The sequence below is a fragment of the Manis pentadactyla genome, chromosome 4, assembly GCF_030020395.1.
Source record: "Manis pentadactyla isolate mManPen7 chromosome 4, mManPen7.hap1, whole genome shotgun sequence".
Taxonomy (NCBI): Eukaryota; Metazoa; Chordata; class Mammalia; order Pholidota; family Manidae; genus Manis; species Manis pentadactyla.
This window is the reverse complement of record NC_080022.1, coordinates 151433856-151456958: the sequence shown is the minus strand read 5'-3', so window position 1 is coordinate 151456958 and position 23103 is coordinate 151433856. Positions and strand designations below refer to the sequence as shown.

The 23103-nt window shown below is 38.5% G+C and overlaps 1 protein-coding gene and 1 pseudogene across 1 annotated transcript in view; one reads left to right on the top strand and one right to left on the bottom strand.

Annotated features, from left to right (window-relative positions):
- The first annotated feature begins 1135 nt into the window (after positions 1–1135).
- Positions 1136–6345, top strand: LOC130683252 (potassium channel subfamily K member 13-like; annotated as a pseudogene).
- A 9722-nt stretch (positions 6346–16067) lies between these two features.
- Positions 16068–23103, bottom strand: part of LOC130683490 (AP-2 complex subunit beta-like) — a 57302-nt gene continuing 50266 nt past the window's right edge. The window contains 4 exon segments of the mRNA XM_057501189.1: positions 16068–16227; positions 18136–18332; positions 18334–18372; positions 18374–18400. Coding sequence (XP_057357172.1) covers positions 16083–16227; positions 18136–18332; positions 18334–18372; positions 18374–18400 — 408 coding nt within the window. The 3' untranslated portion in view covers positions 16068–16082.

Sequence of the window (23103 nt, the reverse complement as noted above, 5' to 3'; positions counted from 1 at the left end):
AAATTGGATGGCAGAATATGGAGTAAGATTTCTACAATGTATTAGAGAACTTTTTAACTGTTTTCTGCAAACTGAAGGCAGTTCTGAATACACACTTTGAGAGTGATGACTATGACTATGAAGCTTCCTGTATGTTACAACTGATGAAAGAGTTTGTCAAGCTCACACATTCTAAATCCACATGATAGTAAACATAAGACATCTCTTGTGAAGATTTCTTAAGGGGTAGCATAAAATGGCATGGGGTGTATCATCAGTATATTTGGGTTTGACTTCTAGTTTCCAGTTATTGTCATGAACCTTAACTAAGTTACTTAACCATCCCGAGTTCAAGTTTCTTCATCTAAAAAGAAAGGGCGGAGGGAGAAGCAAAGGATCAGTGTAGCAATGGAGCTGAAAGCATTCTGCAAACCAGAGTGCTGTGCAAATGCTAGCCTGTGAATTATTGAACTCAGCACTTCATCCCAGTGGAGCTAGGAATTGGACCCACCAACACTCCAGCTTTCTCAAAAAGCTGCTTCTGATCACATGCCTTTTGGGCTCGTGGGCAGCCCTTGCTGAATAAAACTTGATGATGGCATAGAAACCAGGACAGGCCACTGCAGCATTTGGGAAGGCTTGGACTGAATACGGAAGGCCAAACTGGGAGAATACTATGAACAGAGAATGCTGTGGGGTGGTCCCACGCCAAGTACAGCACATGAAATTCCCCGTCCTGGAAACAGAATTCCCATCCCCTCATATTCCCCAGGTAATTGTGGAGAGTGTGCAACCCAAAACACTTATTTCACGAACAATTGTGTTTTCCTCTGAAATCCTAGGACTTGAGAAGCACTAGAAGGCAACACGTGCTGTTGAGAGCTTCCTCTCAAAAATCTGCTGGGGCCAGTGAATTGCCGAGGTTCGCTCCAGAAAAAGACTCCTCTCAGCGGACACTACAAGGCGGGTGAGGGCTAAGGCAGGGCTCCTGGTGTCCTGATCACCAGAGGGGCGGCTTTCCCCATCCACCCCTAAATCTTGGCCCAGCTCACATGTGAGACCTGAGCCGTCGGTCCAGAGCTCAGCTCCCACACCCATAAGGTTTTGTCATTTCCAGTGTCAACCGCAAAAGGTCACTATCCTTCAGTCACTGCGCATGTGTGGCCAAGGCTCACGCAGTACTGCGCCAGTGCAACATGCGCCCCTGCTTTGTAAAAAGTGGATCGGAGGGGGGGTGGGGATGGCGGGGGGCTAGCGCCACAGGACCGGTCTACAAGTCGGCCCTGTGAACCGCGTGCCCAGTGGAGGGCCCAACGGCCCTGGGTAAGACAGCCATCGGGCGTCCCGGGGCTGGGCTGAGCGCCCCAATTGGCCCCGAACCTCCCGGGGAGGTGGGGGTGGGGGTGGACTGGGCCAGTCAGCCTGCAGCCACCGCTTACCGGCTCGGGATTTTCCCTAGTGGCCTGGCCAAGGCCAGTGGGGTTTGCGGCTGCAGCTGCAGCCCTGGTCATCTTAAGGGATATGGCACGCGCGCCAGGCAGAGCAGCGCTGGGAGGAGCGCCTGGCCAACCTCAGCCACGCTGCAAATGGAGTCGCTACGAGCTGTGCAGCTTCCTCCGCCACCACGCAGGAGCGCCCGAAGAACCCAGGCAAGTGCGAGGTGGATCGCTTGGCTGGCTGGAAGCCCTCCGTGTACTACGTCATGCGATCCTGTGCGTGACTTTCCTCCGCGTCTGCTGCGCCTCAGCCATGTATGCCTACATCGGGGTAGAGCTACTTTGCCTCGCTCTACTTTGTGGCACTCAGCATCATTGGCTTTGGAGACCTCTGTCAGCAGCCAGAATGCCCAGTATGAAAGCCAAGACCTCTACTGCCTCGCCAAATTTGTCTGCAACCTCACTGGCGTCTGCTGCACCGACTCCTTTTTCAGTGTCCTCTCTGTCCTCATCAAACACTCTGTGAACTGGATCCTGAGGAAAATGGATTCTGGGTTCCACCAGCAATGCCAAAGACGACCCTGGAGGTCACGGACGAACATGGTGATGCTGGGCAACGTCAGAACCAGCGCAACATCTCCACAGAAACAGATGGAGTGATGGAGAGTGACATGGGCTGGCAGCATCCCTTGGGGGTGAGGATCTCTGTGAAGGGCTTTCTGGCAGCCACAAGGTGTCAGTAGCCATCCTCCAGACGCAGCTGTCTGAAACAGCCAACAGTAGCCCCCACCAGGCCAGCACGCTGTCCAGGTGTTGGGGCAGCGTTGTGTAGTTTCCTTGCTTCTTGTCCCCACCACAACAAAGAATGGAAGGGCAGAGTCACAGTAGTGAAGCGGGGTAAAAGTTTTATTTGAAGTTACTTAAAGAGAGAAAATGTGTAGGATACCTTAGGGAGGAGATGCACCCTGAGAGGCTGGTGAAAGTTTAAGGCTACAGACATAGAAACTACAGGCGACCGCAGAGGGAGGTGTGCTGAAAAAGTTACAGCAATGCCCTTGGAATGTGGAGGCGACCCCAGAGAGAGGAGCGCTGTTGTAAGTCCGGGGGAAAGGAAATCCCAATTTGAAAAAGACAGATGCACCCCTATGTTTATCGCAGCACTATTTACAATAGCCAAGAAATGGAAGCAACCTAAGTGCCCATCAATAGATGAATGGATAAAAAAGATGTGGTACATATACACAGTGGAATATTATTCAGCCATTAGAAGAAAACAAATCCTACCATTTGCAACAACATGGATGGAGCTAGAGGGTATTATGCTCAGTGAAGTAAGCCAGGCAGAGAAAGACAAGTACCAAATGATTGCACTCATATGTGGAGTATAAGAACAAAGAAAAAAACTGAAGAAACAAAACAGCAGTAGACGCACAGAACCCAAGAATGGACTAACAGTTATGAAAGGGAAAGGGACTGGGGAGGATGGATGGCAATGGAGGGATAAGGGGAAAAAAGGGGGTATTACTATTAGCAGACATAATGTAGAGGGTGGGGGTCACGGGGAGAGCTATATAACACAGAGAACACAAGTAGTGATTCTAGAGCATCTTACTATGCTGATGCCCAGTGACTGTAATGGGGTATGTGGGGGGGACTTGATGATGGGGGTAGTCTCATAAACATAATGTTCCTCATGTAACTGTAGATTAATGATACCAAAATAAAAAATATAAAAATAAATAAACTTAAAATAGAATCTCATTTGACCCAGTCATTCCACTCCTAGGAATTTACCCAAAGAAAACAAGACCCATGATTCAAAAAGACACATGAACATCTATGTTTATTCCAGCACTATTTACAATATCCACGATATGGAAGCAACCTAAGTGTCCATCAGCAGATGAATGGATAAAGAAGGTGTGGTCCACATACAGAATGGAATATTATTCAGCCATAAGAAGCAAACAAATCCTGCCATTTGCAACAACATGGGTGGAGCTAGAGAGTACTATGCTCAGTGAAATAAGCCAAGCGGAGAAAGACAAGTACCAAATGATTTCACTCATCTGTGGAGTATAAGAACAAAGAAAAAAACTGAAGGGACAAAACAGCAGCAGACTCACAGAACCCAAGAATGGACTAACGGTTACCAAAGGGAAAGGGACTGGGCAGGTGGGGTGGGAAGGGAGGGATAAGGGCAGGGATAAAAAAGGGGGCCTTATGATTAGCATGTATAATGTGAGGGGGGCACAGGGAGGGATGTGCAACACAGAGAAGACAGGTAGTGAGTCTACAGCATCTTACTACGCTGATGGACAGTGACTGTAATGGGGTTTGTGGGGTGGTACTTGCTGAAGGGGGAAGTCTAGTAACCATAATGTTCTTCATGTAATTGTAGATCAATGATAATAAAATGAATAATAAAAAAAAAACCAACCGCAAACTAGAAATACCATTTGACCCAGGAATTCCACTCCTAGGGATCTACCCTAAGAATGCAGCAGCCCAGTTTGAAAAAGACATATGCACCCCTATGTTTACCGCAGCACTATTTACAATAGCCAAGAAATGGAAGCAACCTAACTGTCCATCAGTAGAGGAATGGATAAAGAAGGGGTGGTACATATACACAATGGAATATTATTCAGCCATAAGAAGAAAACAAATCCTACCATTTGCAACAACATGGATGGAGCTAGAAGGTATTATGCTCAGTGAAATAAGCCAGGCAGAGAAAGACAAGTATCAGATGATTTCACTCATCTGTGGAGTATAAGCACAAAGACAAAACTGAAGGAACAAAACAGCATCAGACTCACAGAACCCAAGAATGGACTAACAGTGACCAAAGGGAAAGGGACTGGGGAGGATGGGTGGAAAGGGAGGGATAAGGGGGAAAAAGGGTCACTACAATTAGCACACATAATGTAGGGGGTAGGGCACGGGGAAGACAGTATAACACACGGAAGACAAGTAGTGATTCTATAGCTTATTACTATGCTGATGGACAGTGACTGTAATGGGGTGTGTGGTGCGGACTTGATAATGGGGGGAGTCTAGTAACCATAATGTTGCTCATGTAATTGTACATTAATGATACCAAAATTAAATTAAAATGTAAAATAAAAAAAAAGGTTGCTCATGACAACAATGACAGCAAACATCGAAAAATTAGTGTCATCTCACCAAGCTCAACCCTCTCACTCATAAGGACTTCATTAATCTTTTAAAACATTAATTAAAAAAAATTTTCTTAATTGTAATTATACGTTGAGCAATATGTTAATATTTTTAATTACTTCTAATAAAATATTTTGAAAAAATGTGCCCTTGTTTTATCTATAGTATAGTAGAATTCACGTATGCGGTTGTTATCAAATCACTTTTTGAAAAAGTGGGCGCTGAGCCAAAAAAGGTTGGGAACCTATGCTCTAGATGGAAGTGCTCCTAATGCTAAATAACTGTCACCAGAGAAAATGAAACCACAGTAAAGCAAGTAGACCAAGCAAATACAAAATTAACCCAACTACTCACAAAGTCAGTCAAAGGATAAACAAAGAGTACAGAATATAACATCTAATATATAAAGAGTGGAGGAGGAAGAAGACAAGGAGAACAAAAAAAGAACCTTCAGAATGTGTTTGAAATAGTGCAATACGCAATTTAAGATAGACTATTAGATAGTAAGGAAGCTATCCTTGAACCTTTGGTAACCACAAGTCTAAAGCCTACAATGGCATTAAGGATGTATCTATTGATAATCACCCTAAATGTAAATGGACTGAATGCACTAATCAAAAGACAGAGTTGAAGAATGGATAAAAATAGAAGACCCATCTATATACTGCCTACAAGCGACTCACTTCAAACCCAAAGACATACACAGAGACTAAAAGTGAAGGGATGGAAAAAGATACTTCATGCAAATAATAGGGAGAAAAAGGCAGAAGGATCAGTACTTATTTATATCAGACAGAATAGATTTTAAAACAAAGAAAGTAATAAGAGACAAACAAGGACATTATATTATGTAATGGTAAAGAGGTCAGTCCAACAAGAAGATATAACTATTATAAATGTCTATGCACCCAATATAGGAACACCTAAATATGTGAAACAAATACTAACGGAATTAAAGGGGGAAACAGCATGCAACGCACTCATCTTAGGAGACTTCAACACACCACTCACACCAAAAGACAGATCAGCCTGACAGAAAAATAAGTAAAGAGATGGAGGCACTGAACAACACATTAGAACCGATGAACCTAATATACGTCTACAGAACATTCCACCCAATAAAAGCAGGATACACATTCTTCTTAAGTGAACATAGAACGTTTTCCAGAATAGATCAAATACTAGGCCACAGAAAGAGCCTCAGTAAATTCACAAAGCTTGAAATTATGCCAACCAGCTTCTCAGACCACAAAGGTATGAAACCAGAATTAAATTCTGCAAAGAAAACAAAAAGACCCATAAGCACATGGAGGCATAACAACATGCTCTTAAATAATCAATGGATCAATGACCAAATTAAAACAGAGATCAAGGAATATATGGAGCCAAATGATAAAAAATCAACAGCCCCAAACCTGTGAGATACAGCAAAGGCACTTTTAAGAATAAAGTATATAGCAATATAGGCTTACCTCAAGAAACAAGAACAATCCCAAATGAACACTCTAAATTCACAATTAATGGAACTAGAAAAAGAAGAACAAATGAGGCCCCAAGTCAGGAGAAGGAGAGACATAATAAAGATCAGAACAGAAATAAATAAATTGAGAAGAATAAAACAATAGAAAGAATCAATGAAACCAGGAGCTGGTTCTTTCAGGAAATAAACAAAACAGATAAACCCCTAGACAGACCTGTCAAAAAAAGAGAGTGTTCACACATAAACAGACTCAGAAAGAAAAAAGGAAAAAACACTATGGACATCACTGAAATACAAAGAATTATTAGACAATATTATGAAATATTACATTCCAGAGGATCAAAGCCTAATTGGGCTACCCCGAAAATGAACTAAGATACGATATGAAAAAGAACTTCCAACATCTGCACCCTCTGGAAGACTCATGCCAGAAGATGATCATCAAAAAACCCCAACAAAGATCCACGCACTGCTACAGCTGTAGATGCACTCATCCCACCAGTTCCTGGACTTGCCATGGGAATGAGGAAGGAGATATCTAAGCTGGCCTGTGCATACAGTAAAACAACAAAATTGGACTGGATCTATACTGTTGGAACTCAACCAAGAATTTGGAGAAGTGCAAATTGTAGCGCTCCAAAGTCTTACAACTACAAACTATTTATTGTTAAAAGAACATATTGCATGTGAACAGTCCCCAGGAATGGGTTGTTTTAATTTGTCTGATTTCTCTCAGACTGTTCAAGTTCATTTGGACAATATCCACCATATCATAGATAAGTTTTCACAAATGCCTAAGGTGCCTAACTGGTTTTCTTGGTTACACTGCAGATGGCTGGTAATTACAGATATGCTTTGGTTATGTAACTATACTCCTATTATGTTAATGTGTGTGTGCAATTTAAGTAGTAGCTTAAAACCTATACATGCTGAAGTTACTCTACAAGAAGATATATCAAAGAAATAATCAATCTTCCCATGTTTTCTTCCGCCTGCTACTTCTATAGCTTTTCTTCTTCCTTCCTAATTACAACCCTTAAATAGAATTCGTGCCTCATATCAAATTTACCGAGTATCATAATTCTTCCAAGTGGTAAAGATACCTCAAGACAAATGCTGGGCATAGAAGCCACAGGGCATAAATATGCAAAGAAGTAAAAAGCTAACCTTTTCAAACAATAAGGCTTCTCTCTCACTTACCAACTTCACATTTCCCTGTATGGCCCCGGAAGATGACTGGTTAGCCAGAGACGGGTAAGATTCCTCAAGGGAGGAACAACCTAAGACAGGCACAGTCGCAGGGGGGCCATCAGGTGAGAAATTGGGGATCAACAGAGGTGAGGCTTAGAACCTCACCCCCCCGTTCTGAGAGAAATCTTCTGCATACGTGGATGTTTTATTGCCCTGGTCTAGCTTGGATTAACACATAGCCTACAGGCACACACCTGATCATCTACATGTGCTCTCTTACAACACTAAACTATGTTTTCTACCTTTATCTTGTATCTACCTACCACTTCAGCATTTTATCAAAAATAATAATAATAGAGAAATGTGGTATCCACATATAAATCAAGTATAAAAACCAAATGAGTATTCATATTTGAACTGACTGTTTATAGTTCATAATGCATGAGCAAAACCGAAAGTTTCTGTGATGACTGCCCTTGTACTGTTCACTATGTAACTTATTCATTATGTAAGAATTTGTTCTACATGTAAAAACTTGTTTGTTATGCTTCAGAAGATTGGAGACTGACAAAAATTAGGCTTGGGGTGGAATAATGATTGTGCATTGAGCATTGACTCCCCTATACAGAATTTTATTGTCGTTAACAACCATTTGATCAATAAATATGAGAGATGCCCTCACAAAAAAAAAAAAAAAAAAAAAAAAAAAAAAAAAAAAAAGGACAGACTTCCAATGGTAAAATAAATTAGTAACCGGGATGTAATGTATAGCATAAGGAATATAGTCAAGATATTGTAACAGCCTGGTAGGGTGATAGCTGGAACCTAGAATTATGTATATAAATGTTCTACCACTGTGTTGTACACTTGAAACTCATGTAATGTAATACTGTGTGTCAACTACCCTTCAATAAAAAATAATTATTAAAAAAAAAAAAAAAAAAAAAAAAAAAGAAATATTACATTCCAACAAACTGGATAACCAAGAAGAAATGGACAACTTTCTAGAAAAATACAACCTTCCAAGACTGATCAGGAAGAAACTCAAAATCTGAATAGACCAACTACCAGCAATGAAACTGAATTGGTAATCAAAAAACTACATAAGAACAAATTACCTGGACTAGATGGCTTCACTGCTGAATTTCACCAAACATTTAAAGAAGACCTAACACCCATCCTCCTTAAAGTTTTCCAAAAAGTAGAAGAGGAGGGAATAGTTCCAAACTCATTCTGTGAGGCCAGGATCACTCTAATACCAAAACAAGACAAACACACCAAAAAAAACAAAAATCACAGACTGATATCCCTGATGAACCTAGATGCAAAAATTCTCAATAAAATATTAGCAAAAAGAATTCAAAAATACACAAAAAAGATCACCCATATGATCAAGCAGGCATCCTTCCAGGGATGGTATGATGGTATGATATTTGAAAATCAATCAATATCACACACCATGTCGACAAAAAGGAGAAAAATCACACGATCATCTCAACACATGCTGAAAAAGCATTTGACAAAAATCAACATCCATTCATGATAAAAACTCTCAACACAATGGGTATACAGGTTAAGTACCACACATAATAAAGGCCATACACGACAAACCCACAGCCAACATCATACTTAACAGCAAAAAGCCAAAAGTCCTTCCTCTCAGATTGGGAACAAGAGAAGGATGCCCTCTCACCACTTTTATTCAACACAGTACTGGAGGTCCTAGCCACAGCAATCAGACAACACAAAGAAATAAAAGGCATCCAGATTGGTAAGGAAGAAGTTAAACTGTCACTGTTTGCAGATGACATGATACTGTATATAGAATCAACCAAAAACTGCTAGAGTAATAACTTAATTCAGTAAACTTGCAGGGTACGAAATACAGAAATCTGTTGCCTTCCTATATACTAACAATGAACTAGCAGAAAGAGAACTCAGGAAAACAATTCCATTTACAATTACATCAAAAAGAATAAAATAACTAGGAATAAACCTAAACAAGGAGGTGAAAGAACTATACTCTGAAAACCACGAGAAACTCATAACAGAAATTAAAGAAGACACCAATAAATGACTGGATAGAAAGAATTAATATTGTCAAAGTGGCCATCCTGCTGCCTAAAGCAATCTACAGATTCAATGCAATCCTTTCAAAATACCAACAGCATTCTTCAACAAACTAGAACAAATAGTTCTAAAATATATGTGAAACATAATTTTTCATCAGACATATAGAGAAGACATAATACCCATTCTCCTTAAAGTTCTCCAAAAAATACAAGAGGAGGGAATACTTCCCAACTCACTCTATGAAGCCAGCATTACTCTAATACCAAAACCAGGCAAAGACCCCACTAAAAGAAAATTAAGTATCAATATCCCTGATGAACAAAGATGCAAACATACTCAACAAATTTAACAAACCAAATTCAAAAATACATCAAGAGGATCACACACCATGATAAAGTGGGATTCATCTCAGGGACGCAAGGACGGTACAACATTCCAAACTCCATCAACATCATCCACCACATCAACAAAAAGAAGGACAAAAACCATATGATCATCTCCACAGATGCTGAGAAAATATTCAACAAAATTCAACATCCATTCATGATAAAAACGCTCAACAAAATGGGTACAGAGGGCAAGTACCTCAACATAATAAAGGCCATATATGACAAACCCACAGCCAACATCATACTGAACAGCGAGAAGCTGAAAGCTTTTCCTTTAAGATCGGGAACAAGACAGGGATGCCCACTCTCCCCATTGTTATTCAACATAGTTCTAGAGGTCCTAGCCATGGCAATTAGACAAAACAAAGAAATACAAGGCATCCAGATTGGTAAGGAAGAAGTCAAACTGTCACTATTTGCAGATAAGATGATACTGTACATAAAAAACCCGGAAGAATCCACTCCAAAACTACTAGAACTAACATCTGAATTCAGCAAAGTTGCAGGATACAAAATTAGCACACAGAAATCTGTTGCATTACGATACACTAACGGTAAACTAGCAGAAAGAGAAATCAGGAAAACAATGCCATTCACAACTGCATCAAAAAGAATAAAATACTTAGGAATAAACCTAACCAAGGAAGTGAAAACTTCCTGTACCCTGAAAACTATCAGACACTCTTAAGAAAAATTAGAGAGGACACTAACAAATGGAAACTCATCCCATGCTCTTGGCTAGGAAGAATTAATATTGTCCAAATGGCCATCCTGCCCAAAGCAATCTACAAATTCAATGCAATCCCTATCAAAATACCAATAGCATTCCTCAATGAATTAGTACAAATAGTTCTAAAATTCAGATAGAACCCCAAAAGACCCCGAATAGCCAAAGCAATCCTGAGAATGAAGAATAAAGCCGGGGAGATCTCGCTTAGCAACTTCAAGCTCTACTACAAATCCACAGTAATCAAAACAATTTGGTACTGGCACAAGAACAGACCTACAGACCAATGGAACAGGATAGCGAGTCCAGATATTAACCCAAACATATATGGTCAATTAATATACGATAAAGGAGCCATGTACATATGATGGGGAAACGACAGCCTCTTCAACAGCTGGTGTTGGCAAAACTGGACAGCGACATGTAAGAGAATGAAACTGGATCATTGTCTAACCCCATACATAGAAGTAAAATCGAAATGGATCAAAGACCTGAATGTAAGTCATGAAACCATAAAACTCTTAGAAAAAAAATAGGCAAAAATATCTTGGACATAAACATGAGCAACTTCTTCATGAACCTATGTCTCTGGGAAAGGGAAACAAAAGTAAAAATTAACAAGTGGGACTATATCAAGCTGAAAAGCTTCTCTACAGCAAAGGACACCATCAACAGAACAAAGAGGCATCCTACAGTATGGAAGAATATATTCATAAATAACAGATCCAATAAAGGGTGGCATCCAAAATGTATAAAGAACTCACGCACCTCAAGAAACAGAAAGCAAATAATCCAATTAAAAAATGGGCACATAATCTGAACAGACAGTTCTCCAAAGAAGAAATTCAGATGGTCAACAGACACATGAAAAGATGGTCCACACTGTTAATCATCAGAGAAATGCGAATTAAAACCACAATGAGATATCACCTCACACCAGTAAGGATCACCACCATCCAAAAGACAAACAACAACAGATGTTGGAGAGGACGTGGAGAAAGGGGAACCCCCCTACACCGCTGGTGGGAATGTAAATTAGTTCAACCATTGTGGAAAGCAGTATGGAGGTTCCTCAAAAAACTAAAAAGAGAAATACCATTTAACCCCGGAATTCCAGTCCTAGGAATTTACCCTAAGAATGCAGCAGCCCAGTTTGAAAAAGACATATGCACCCCTATGTTTACCGCAGCACTATTTGCAATAGCCAAGAAATGGAGGCAACCTAAGTGTCCATCAGTAGAGGAATGGATAAAGAAGAGGTGGTACATATACACAATGGAATATTATTCAGCCATAAGAAGAAAACAAATCCTACCATTTGCAACAACATGGATGGAGCTAGAGGGTATTATGCTCAGTTAAATAAGCCAGGCAGAAAAAGACAAGTATCAAATGATTTCACCCATCTGTGGAGTATAAGAACAAAGAAAAAAACTGAAGGAACAAAACAGCAGTAGGCGCACAGAACCCAAGAATGGACTAACAGTTACCAAAGGGAAAGGGACTGGGGAGGATGGATGGCAATGGAGGGATAAGGGGAAAAAAGGGGGGCATTACTATTAGCAGACATAATGTAGGGGGTGGGGGTCACGGGGAGAGCTGTAAAACACAGAGAACACAAGTAGTGATTCTACAGCATCTTACTACGCTGATGCACAGTGACTGTAATGGGGTATGTGGGGGGGACTTGATGATGGGGTAATCTCATAAACATAATGTTCCTCATGTAACTGTAGATTAATGATACCAAAATAAATAATATAAAAATAAATAAACTTAAAACAGAATCTCATTTGACCCAGTCATTCCATTCCTAGGAATTTACCCAAAGAAAACAAGACCCATGATTCAAAAAGACACATGAACATCTATGTTTATTCCAGCACTATTTACAATATCCAAGATATGAAAGCAACCTAAGTGTCCATCAGCAGATGAATGGATAAAGAAGGTGTGGTCCATATACAGAATGGAATATTATTCAGCCATAAGAAGCAAACAAATCCTACCATTTGCAACAACATGGGTGGAGCTAGAGGGTACTGTGCTCAGTGAAATAATCCAGGCGGAGAAAGACAAGCACCAAATGATTTCACTCATTTGTGGAGTGTAACAAAGCAAAACTGAAGGAAGGAAAACAGCAGCAGACTCAGACTCCAAGAAGGGACTAGCGGTTCCCAAAGGGAAGGGATTGGGGAGGGAGAGAGAAAGGGATTGAAAGGTAGTATAATTAACAATCACAATATAGGTCGGTCATGGGGAAGGCAGTACAGGACAGAGAAGACAAGTAATGACTCTGTAGCATCTTACTATGCTGACAGTGACTTCAACGCGGGGGTGGGGAAAGGTAAGGACTTGATAACATGGGTAGATGTTGAAACCACAGTACCGTTCAGGTGAAACCTTTTTAAGACTGTACATCCATGACCCCTTAATAAGTAAATAAATAAATAAAATATAGATGACAAGAAAATCTAGAAGTCATTCAGACTGTGTATTGACTATTACGGATTCCTACTTTTGTTAGGCTTGATAATGTGATTTTCTTTTAAGTCCTTATCTATTCAAGATACCAAGTTAAGGATTTAGTAGTGAAATGATATGAGTTCTGGAATGGGATTTGATTTAAAGTACTCCAGCTCCCTCAGAAACACCCCACAAAAAACAAAAACTCAAAGAAAGCACTGTGGGTACGATAAGTGAACCAAGACTGGCAAAATAGTGGTAACTGTTGAAGCTGAGCAATGAGTGTATGTTTGTTACACCATTTTATCTTGTATATTTTCTAAGATTTATATAAATATTGTATAAAGAAAATAAAGTTAAAAAGAACACTAAAAATTCCATTAATATCAGAAAAACAATTCCATTCACAATTGCATAGAAAAGAATAAAATACCTCGGAATAAACCTAACCAAGGAAGAGAAAGAGCTATACTTTGAGGACTACGAGACACTCACGAGAGAAAGAAGATACCAATAAATGTAAACACATCCCGTCCTCATGGATAGGAAAAATTAGTATTGTTTAAATGGCCATCCTGACTACAGCAATCTACACATTCAATGCAATGCCTATCAACATATCAACAACATTCTTCAATGAACTAGAGCAAATAGTTCTAAAATTCATATGGAACCACAAAAGATCCTGAATAGCCAAAGCAATCCTGAGAAGGAAGAATAGAGCTGGGGGGATTATGCTCCCCAACTTCAAGCTCTACTACAAGCCACAGTAATAATCAAGATAATTTGGTACTAGCACAAGAACAGAACAATAGACCAATGGAACAGATTAGAGAGCCCAGATATAAACCCAACCACATATGGTCAATTAATACACGATAAAGGCGCCATGGACATACAATGGGGAAATGATAGCTCCTTCAACAACTGGTGTTGGCAAACCTGGACAGCTACATGCAAGATAATGAAACTGGATTACTGTCTAACTCCATACACAAAAGTAAACTCGAACTGGATTTACGACCTGAATGTAATGAAACCATAAACCTCTTAGAAGAAAACACAGGCAAAAATCTCCTTAATATAAACATGAGCAACCTCTTCCTGAACACATCTCCTCAAGCAAGGGAAACAACAGCAAAAAATGAACACATGGGACTACATCAAACTAAAAAGCTTCTGTACAGCAAAGGACACAATCAATAAAACAAAAAGGCATCCTACGGTATGGGAGAATATATTTGTAAATGCCATATCCGACAAGGGGTTAACATCCTAAACATATAAGGAACTCACACGCCTCAACGCCAAAAAGCAAATAACCCAATTAAAAAACGAACGGAAGATATGAAGAGACACTTCTCCAAGGAAGAAATTCAGATGGTAGACACATGAAAAGATGCTCCACATCACTAATCATCAGGGAAATGCAAATTAAAACCACAATGAGATATCACTGCACACCAGTAAGGACGGCCAGCTTCGAAAAGACCAAGAACAACAAATGCTGGTGAGGATGTGAAGAAAGGGGAACCCTCCCACATTGCTGGTGGGAATGCAAATTCGTTCAACCACTGTGGAAAGCAGTATGGAGGTTCCTCAAAAAACTAAATATAAATACTATTTGACCCGGGAATCCCACTCCTTGCAATTTACTCAAAGAATACAAGTTCTCAGGTTTAAAAACACATATGCACCCCTATGTTTATTGCAGCACTATTTACAACAGCCAAGAAATGGAAGCAACCTAAGTGTCCATCAGTAGATGAATGGATAAATTAGACACATGTTACATATACACAATGGAATACTATTCAGTGATAAGAAAGAAACAAATCTTACCATTTGAAACAACATGGATGGAGCTGGAGGATATTATGCTCAGTGAAATAAGCCAGGCAGAGAAAGACAAGTGCCAAATGATTTCCCTCATTTGTAGAATATAACAATGAAGTAAAACTGAAGGAACAAAACAGCAGCAGACTCACAGACTCCAAGGGACTAGCGGTTACCAAAGGGGAGGGGTGTGGGAGGGCAGATGGGGAGGGAGGGAGGGAGGGAGGGAGAAGGGGATTGAGGGGTATTATGTTTAGTACACATGGTGTGAGGGGTCATGGGGAAGACAATGTAGCACAGAGAAGGCAAATAGTGAATCTGTGACATCTTATACACTGATGGACAGTTACTGCAATGAGGTATGAGTGGGGACTTGATAACATGGGTAACTGTAGTAACCACATTGTATTTTTCATGTGAAACCTTCATAAGAGTGTATGCATATCAATAATACCTTAATAAAAGAAAAAATGTAGAAGAAAAAAAAGTCCGTAAATAAACAAATGTTTTTTAAAATACAAAACCCAAAAAGCCTAGATAGGTTTTGACAACACTTGAAGACAGAAGACAAACAATGAAGACTCAAACTCAGAGAATACACAAACAAAAACTAAGCAGCACAACACTAGTGATGCTCCTTATAATCACAGAGGAATCTGGAAGGATAATGGGAAAAACAGTACAGTATTTTCAACTGTGAAGTTTCAAGTAAAAAAAAAGAAGTCCAACAGTGAGTTACAGACAAGGGACTGGCAGAGAGGTAAACTTGGAAGAAATTCATATACACATCTCAGGTGAAATCAGCAGATGTGATGTGGTGACAAGAGTAGGGGGTCTAGAATAAGAGTACCAAGACCAAGTGGTACTCCAACAACTACGACTTGCATGATCTTGGGCAAGTGACAACAACTCTGAGACAGTTTGCTCACCAATAATATGATAAAAATGTTACCAAAACACGGTTTTACTTTAGAGGATCAAATGAAAACATGGTGTAAACTGTAAAACCTTCTATCTGGTATTGCTGTTTTTAGCAGATGAATTCTGCCAAGAGAATACAAAGACAAACACAGAAAGAGAAGGTTCAGAATGAACCTTGTGATACAAACAAGATTAATAATCAAGAAGGGAATGAACACAGAATTGCAAAGATTAAAGAGAGAAAAACAAGCTAAGGAAGATAACCTAGGGAAAAAAAGTGTCAAGGAAGCCAAGATGAGAAGTATGTAGACAGGGTGGGGCAAATATAAGTAAGCCCCAAATTAATAAAGCCAAAAGGGGAAGCGATTTCATATACATCTGGTAAGAAGTACATGAGATCTCTATAAAGGGCATTTATTCTCTGCAGATGTAAATTCTCTCATCTTGTGACACATACCATTTAAGGAGATGTCTGTCACACTGTTTATCAGAACCTTGAAATAAATACAAGGCAGAATAGGTGAACAAGGTACATATATTCCTTCACTGTAATGGAAAAGGAAGAGTATTATGAGAAGACAAAGTGAGTCAGATGAAAAGAGGTAAATGATCCAATAATTTCTACAAGTTAAAAACATGGTAAATCATTATTATGCATTCATTCCTAGTGGAAAATACAAGCAAATTAACATGAAAATGTTTCCCATTGTGAATTCATGGGACATTAACTGCACAGCTGTCAAAGCAAGAAGTTTTTTTAAAAATTGAGATTTTTCTAAATTAGACAACTATTTACCATCTCACCCCTACAGCTAACAAGTACTACGAGCAACACCCAACTGAAAAGCACTTCCCTTTCTTTCCCAAGTGATTTTAAAAGACTTACTGAAGGTAAGTATTTTTACACTTCTAGAAGAGGCAGAATAAGGTTTTACAATGTTGCTGTTATTTCATGTCAGAAGAATATCATTATTAACCTTATGCTGCAGAAGAGAGCTAGGTAATGTCAGGACTACTACAGACATGCCATTTACAGCAATATACCGCCCCTATTTATTTCAAAGGGGACTTTTCTGTGTTTGTGTTTCCTTTAAGAACAGAAAACAAGGACAAATGGACAGAAAGGTTATCTAAAAAGCCGAACCACATATGGTATTGTGAAGGTAAGAAATTAAAGGCTATTAGTCAGGTAAAGACCCTATATAAGAGATTGTTTCTTTTTAAATAGTTTAAATATTGGTTCTTACCTTGTGTTCTAGAAAGGGCTGCTCTGTTTGTTAGTTTAACTTTCCCTCTCCCAGGTGAAGATCAAAAGTTATCAGTAAATTCCTATCTATTATCAAAACTCAGAGCAAGACAAGGAGAGACACCTTAAAATCAAATGGTCGTATCTAGAGAATGTTAAATATGCCTGCCTACAAGGAAAAACACACTATTACTACAAGGCCTAATCCTTATGAAGCCTCAAATCCCCTATGGGTGAAAATCATAGCACTTACCCTAAAACCAAAGACTCAACTCAAATAAAGGCTAATGAAAGAAACTAAGTTTTTTTGGTATCGCCCTTTCCTTTTTGTCTATCCGTGCCCACAGTCTGTTTAAATAGATTTTAAATAGTCAACCCAAAATGTGGACTACGCTAATTTGTAAAGCAATAAATCCTGCACTCTGGCTACTCATTAACCACTTAAACCGCAGTGTATATTAGAGAATGGTAGGAGACACTCTTTAATGGAAGTGCAGTACTCTAATGCCTCTGGGATTAAATTCTACTTAGATTTAAGCCTTACTATGATTAATGAAGGAGACTGCAAAAGGATTCCAAGATTCCCACTATAAGAGTTTATTACAGTCATTCCTCCCAAACTAAAATTTAAAGATACCTTACGAGTTTCACGTTACCTGAGAACCTATTCATAACAGAATTTCCTTAATGAGATGATCAATTTAATTTGCTAGAACAGGCACAAGTAACTGAGAATCAATGTCCACAAAGAATGTAAGCTGCTTTTATAAAACAACCTGTAAATATTATTTCATTAACAGCTTTACAACATAAGGGAAGCAATATCTGATAACTTTCTCCATAAGCCCCAACCAAAGTTAAAGGCTAAAGACAGTTAAATGTACATATAGGAGTTCTTCCAAGTTTTCAACCCTGGGAAGATTTCTAGCCTCTTACTGGAGACCTAAGCAGCTTTCACATTTTATCAGTTTAGAAGGTCTGCACCACCACGAAAGCCACAATCCTATCTTCTCCCAGATTAGAACACAGAGGGGCCTCTGTCTGTCATTGTATGTGTGCTCACTGTATTCAGATGAAACCCTCAGGGCAGTCCAGCAGGTAGGCAAAATGCATGCAAGTTCTTTTCTACATTATAAAAACATGAAGAAAACCAACTCTGTCTAAACAGAGTCACTTCTCACTCTAATTCATCTACTTCACCTGCTTACCTCCCATGATGTATTGGCAAGTGTTTGCGATGGATTCCATGACTGCCTTCCACAAACGCATTAGGAGGTTTATGGTACACAGAGGCCAAAGAACCAATGTGGCAGATTAGTTCATCCAGTAGAGTTGGCTCAATAAGATCTGTCTCTTCAGAGATCAGTGGCTTCTCAGACAAGACTACTTCTTTGGCTGTGACTGACAGGATCCGTTGAGAGAAGGCGCCAATAAATACAGCCCCGGGCCTCGAAGGTCAGGATTATCAGAATCCTTGGGGAAGGCAAGGGAAAGAAGGCGTAAGTGGCATTTTTCTGCATACAGGAACCCAGACTGTTGCGTTTGTTATGAAGGCAATGCTGGAGAGATTTACATAGTTAGACTCAATATAGTTTTAATACAGTCATAATTCTGTAATCTCTAATATTTCAAGGAATTTAAATGTTAAGTGCAGTGGGTTAGTCCTAAGACTCAAATCCAAAGGGAAGTTGAGAAAAGGGAACTAAAGTTTAACCCAGTAAAAATTAACTGTCTGAGATGGTCTCGGGACATGAAAATAATTTTTTAACTCCTATAAATACTAGCAGGATTGTTCATGAAATATATCTCATATATATTTCATCCATACCTTTCTTCTTTATTAAAATATGCATTAAGTAGCTACTATGGTGACAATGGCTAGGTCCTGGAAATAAAGAAGTAACAGCACATAGCGCCTCACTTTAACAAGATCACAGATTCATCATCACAATGTTGTATGGGAGGGACTATTACCTAAAATAATAAAAATTGTTAAAGACAGCATGTAATTAAGTGCTTCCAAAAAGGGTGACACTTGAATTTAGTGGTCTTTTAAGTTAGTTTTAACATAATTTTACACATGCTAATGGCTTAAAACAAAATTAATCAATGCCACATCACAATTTAGAAGTGCATAATATAAGTTTTCCTCAATCATCCATCCTTCCCCATCTTAAATCCCTACCCCCCAGTCATATTAACAGTGTGGTATATATATTTTTCCAGACAACTCCCATGCATCAGTATATTTATTTTATACAAAACCAGTTTCATATGATATATGGTGCTTTGCAAGTTGCTTTCCATACTGGCACACAAAGGTGAAGTTTTCCACTGTATATGCAGTACTCTGTCATTACTTACTAATGGACATTCAGATTGCTGCCTCTTTCTTCCTCCTTCCATTTATCTATCTGTCTATTTTTGTAATCATTACAAAGTAGCAATAAATATTCTGCTATCTACTTCTCAGAATGTCTATATTTGTTTATGTACCAGTTGTTCCAGCAATAACATGTTATTAAAGGTAATACTAAGTCTCCATTTCACTTTCTGTGTTTAAAACACACATACAAAATTATTTTCTTTAAAGTAGGCCAACTTGAAAGCTTTTACACGAGTTTCTCATCAAGCAGATGAACTGGTTCCTAAGTTAGCCACTTAAGGCACTTATTCAGCTCAATACAAGTAGAGACCCGAATGTTTTTGACTACATTGTTTTAAACGGTTTTTCTTAGTTATGTATCAATCTGTACTCATAACACATTGCTGGCTAAAGACAAAGAAAAACACAAACAACACTGAGATACAGCAAGTTAACAGAGTATAAAAGTGGTAAATTTTATCTGGATAATCTTTATCTCATTATTTGCAATATTCTATTAGAAATATATATATGTGTGAAGTTCATGTCATATAAAAATGTTTAGAGTATTTGAAATGCCAGGGTTAAAGAAAAGTGGTAATATCCAATGTAGATGATTTTGTTTTGTTATTTTGGGGGAGCAGGATAATTTGCTTCTGAGGAAGTGTTTATAAATAGCAGCCTGAAACCTCTCACTTAGATTTCCATTGGGAAATAAAGCTTGAACATTATAAAACATGAACAAGCTGACTTTTTAAAAGAGCGTAACCCAAGTTTCTCAAAACATCAGGTCAGGAAAGCAATCCTTACCCTAGCTCTTGTTGAATATATAAATTAAAACATTAAACTTCATATTCAGTCCCCAAAGCACATCATTTAAAATTTGTAGACTAATTATGTTTTATTACACAATTAAAATAAACACTGCACATCACTAATCTGGGAAAATTCATTTGTCTTTATAGGCACGTACTATAGTTAAAGGAATTAAAGTTTATAATATAGTTTAATAATAAAATACTGATCAAAATGAAATATTTTACTTCAATTTATTTCTCTCATATATTATGCACATATTTAACCAAATGGCAAAAAAAAAGAGAAAGTTCCTTTGGGAATTCACAAAATTATGTACTTCTTTGAAAAAAATTTATGAGTCTCTCACAAATTCAAAACACTACAAAAGAGCAAGTTGCTAGAGACAGAATCACTGGATCAAAGATAGAAAAACACTTTAAGTCCTAAGCGACACTGACTAAAAAAATAGTCCTATGAGAAATGAGTACAAATTTTCCAAGACTAACGTCAAGAGCAGGCAAGACCTCCTCCCCTGTTCAAACTGTTGTTCTGAGGGCTGATTCATCAGGCCAACTAAAAGCTGGCTTTCAGTCTCACTATTCATATGGAGGCCACAATCAGGGCCACAGGTCAAGACTTGTGACAAGGAAATGGAAACTTTTTATGAATTTAAGGTGCCATTACATCTTCAGTGACTCAAAAAATTTGGTTCTCCATCTTTCTATGTTGACAAATAGTAACTGCACTACAGGGGGTGAGGATTTAATAATATGGGTAACTGTTGAACCACGGTGTCATATATTTGAAATCAATATAAGATTGTACATCAATGGTATAAAAAAAGTATAGTTACATATTTTTTTAAAGTTTGGTTTTCAATCTACTGTACCGCTGACCCCAAAGGACTTTGTCAGGATCTTGAGAAAACAGTGTATTTCTAAACATTTAAGAGCTTCCAAAACAATTCTTACCAGGCAAGCTCTAAAACTGTAATTTGTAAGCTGTAATGTGCACCAACTTTAGTGAAAGTGCTTATAGTAGGCCCAAACCACAGAGATTCTGATTCATTCTGTCAGCAATGGGGCCCAGGAATTTGATTTTTAACAAGCAGCACAGGTGATTTTGATGATGGTAGTCTCACGTTCATAGAAAAACTAAGATGAAGACTTCTCTTCTGTGTACTTGCAAAGGTTAATTACTGAAGTCTGGTCACTTCTGCATGCATTGTTTACTAATTCCTCTTTAACTGTCAAAGCAAAAAGTATAAATTTTTGAAATGAAGCCACAGATTCAAGGGGTGGTTTTCTTTTCCTCTAGCTAATAGTATTTCTAAGCATACCACCATTTTATTTCAAATTAGAAGCACAAAGATTTCACATATACTTCACTGAATTCTCAGCGTAGGTACAGTTTTAACTCTATTAGATAGAAGGGTAGCAGTATGAAACGGAAATATGCTCAATCATGTCCCGAACCACTGAATGTGGCAGAAACAGAACTCTACCACCAAATTCAAATGAACATAATTCAGATTACACTGCCCTCAACTTAAATTGGCACTTACCAACTTCATTCAATTTGGTTTATTTCACAAACTTGAGAAAAAAAATCTCTGAAAAAACATCCAGTGGAAAAAACTTTTGCTCTTTTGTTCTAACTTCTCAGACCTCATTAATTGGATAGGAAAGGCAAGCCTAGACACGATACACATCCAAATATGAAATTATCATCCACAATGATCTTAAAATTACATGCTTCATTTATACACACTGGCTTACGCACAATAGTGCTTCAGGCAGGGAAGGCAGGGAATGTGTACTCTCAAAGTCATTCTTAAATCTTCAGACTGGAAAAGCAGCATAGTCTAGTGGATAAGGGCAGACTCTAGAGCCAGGCTACCTGGACTTGAGTCCTAGCTCCAGCCCATACTAACAGGGGTCTCTATGTCTTAGTTTTTCCTCAACTATAAAATAGAAATACTAACATTATCAATGCTTACTGAGATTAATATCTCAAGTGCTTATCAAAATGCCTGGTACACTGTAAGCAGTGTACAGATGAGTGTTGCTAATAAGATTCTATACTAGTCTTTGTACAGAAAGTCTAGAATCGAGAATGTCTGATGGTTTATTTATACCCTGCCAGTTCTAGAAGAGGATTTAGCAAAACATACAAAAATTCATCTTAGGCTAGAGAGCATAAATTGGAACTGGAGGCAGAAAAATATATGCCACAATAACCTACACATTTTTTACATAACATTTTTATTTGACTCTAAGGTTTCAAACAACTAATATAAAAAAGTAATCTCGTCAGATAAGCCATTCAGAGGCAATTAACTATATACACCAATGTATAGGAGAACCCAAAACTAGTTAGAAATTTCACGGGGCCTCATAACAAAGAAAATATATAATGGCATAAACAATGATTTTAACAGATCCAAACATGATAGTTTCTCATGGCAACCCTTACTACAAGATGATGGTATCAGTCTAATTCAGTAAAAGCAATTCTATTAAGGGTCAGATACAATACAGTCTAGATACACAGCTCTCTACTATTCTGGGTTGGTTCAGTGGTCAATTTCAATCATCTGTAAATACAAGTGTCCTTGTTAACCTTTAAGCAATATTCCCAAAACACTTTACCTCAGGCAAAATTTTGATAAATATTGGGAGTTAATAAGATTGAGTTTGAACTCTGATAAGAATTCAATATAGCTCTCCTATGCTACCTGTTAAATACGGGCCTTAATAGACAATGGAGATGGATGGAGATAGGGTCAAGAACTTGTGAATACAATGCAACCTACCAATGATACCTGCTTGATGATGAGATTATCCTTTATCTATTTAGATGTTAGCAGGGAGGGAACAAGGCCAAAATTCTCTCTAGAAAATTATTTTGAATTCATCTTAATAGAGACACAAATGCGTGATCAAGGGTCTGGAACAGGAAGTCTAGAATGCTCAATTCAGTAGGAAAAAGTAATACTAAGTAACCATTGCCT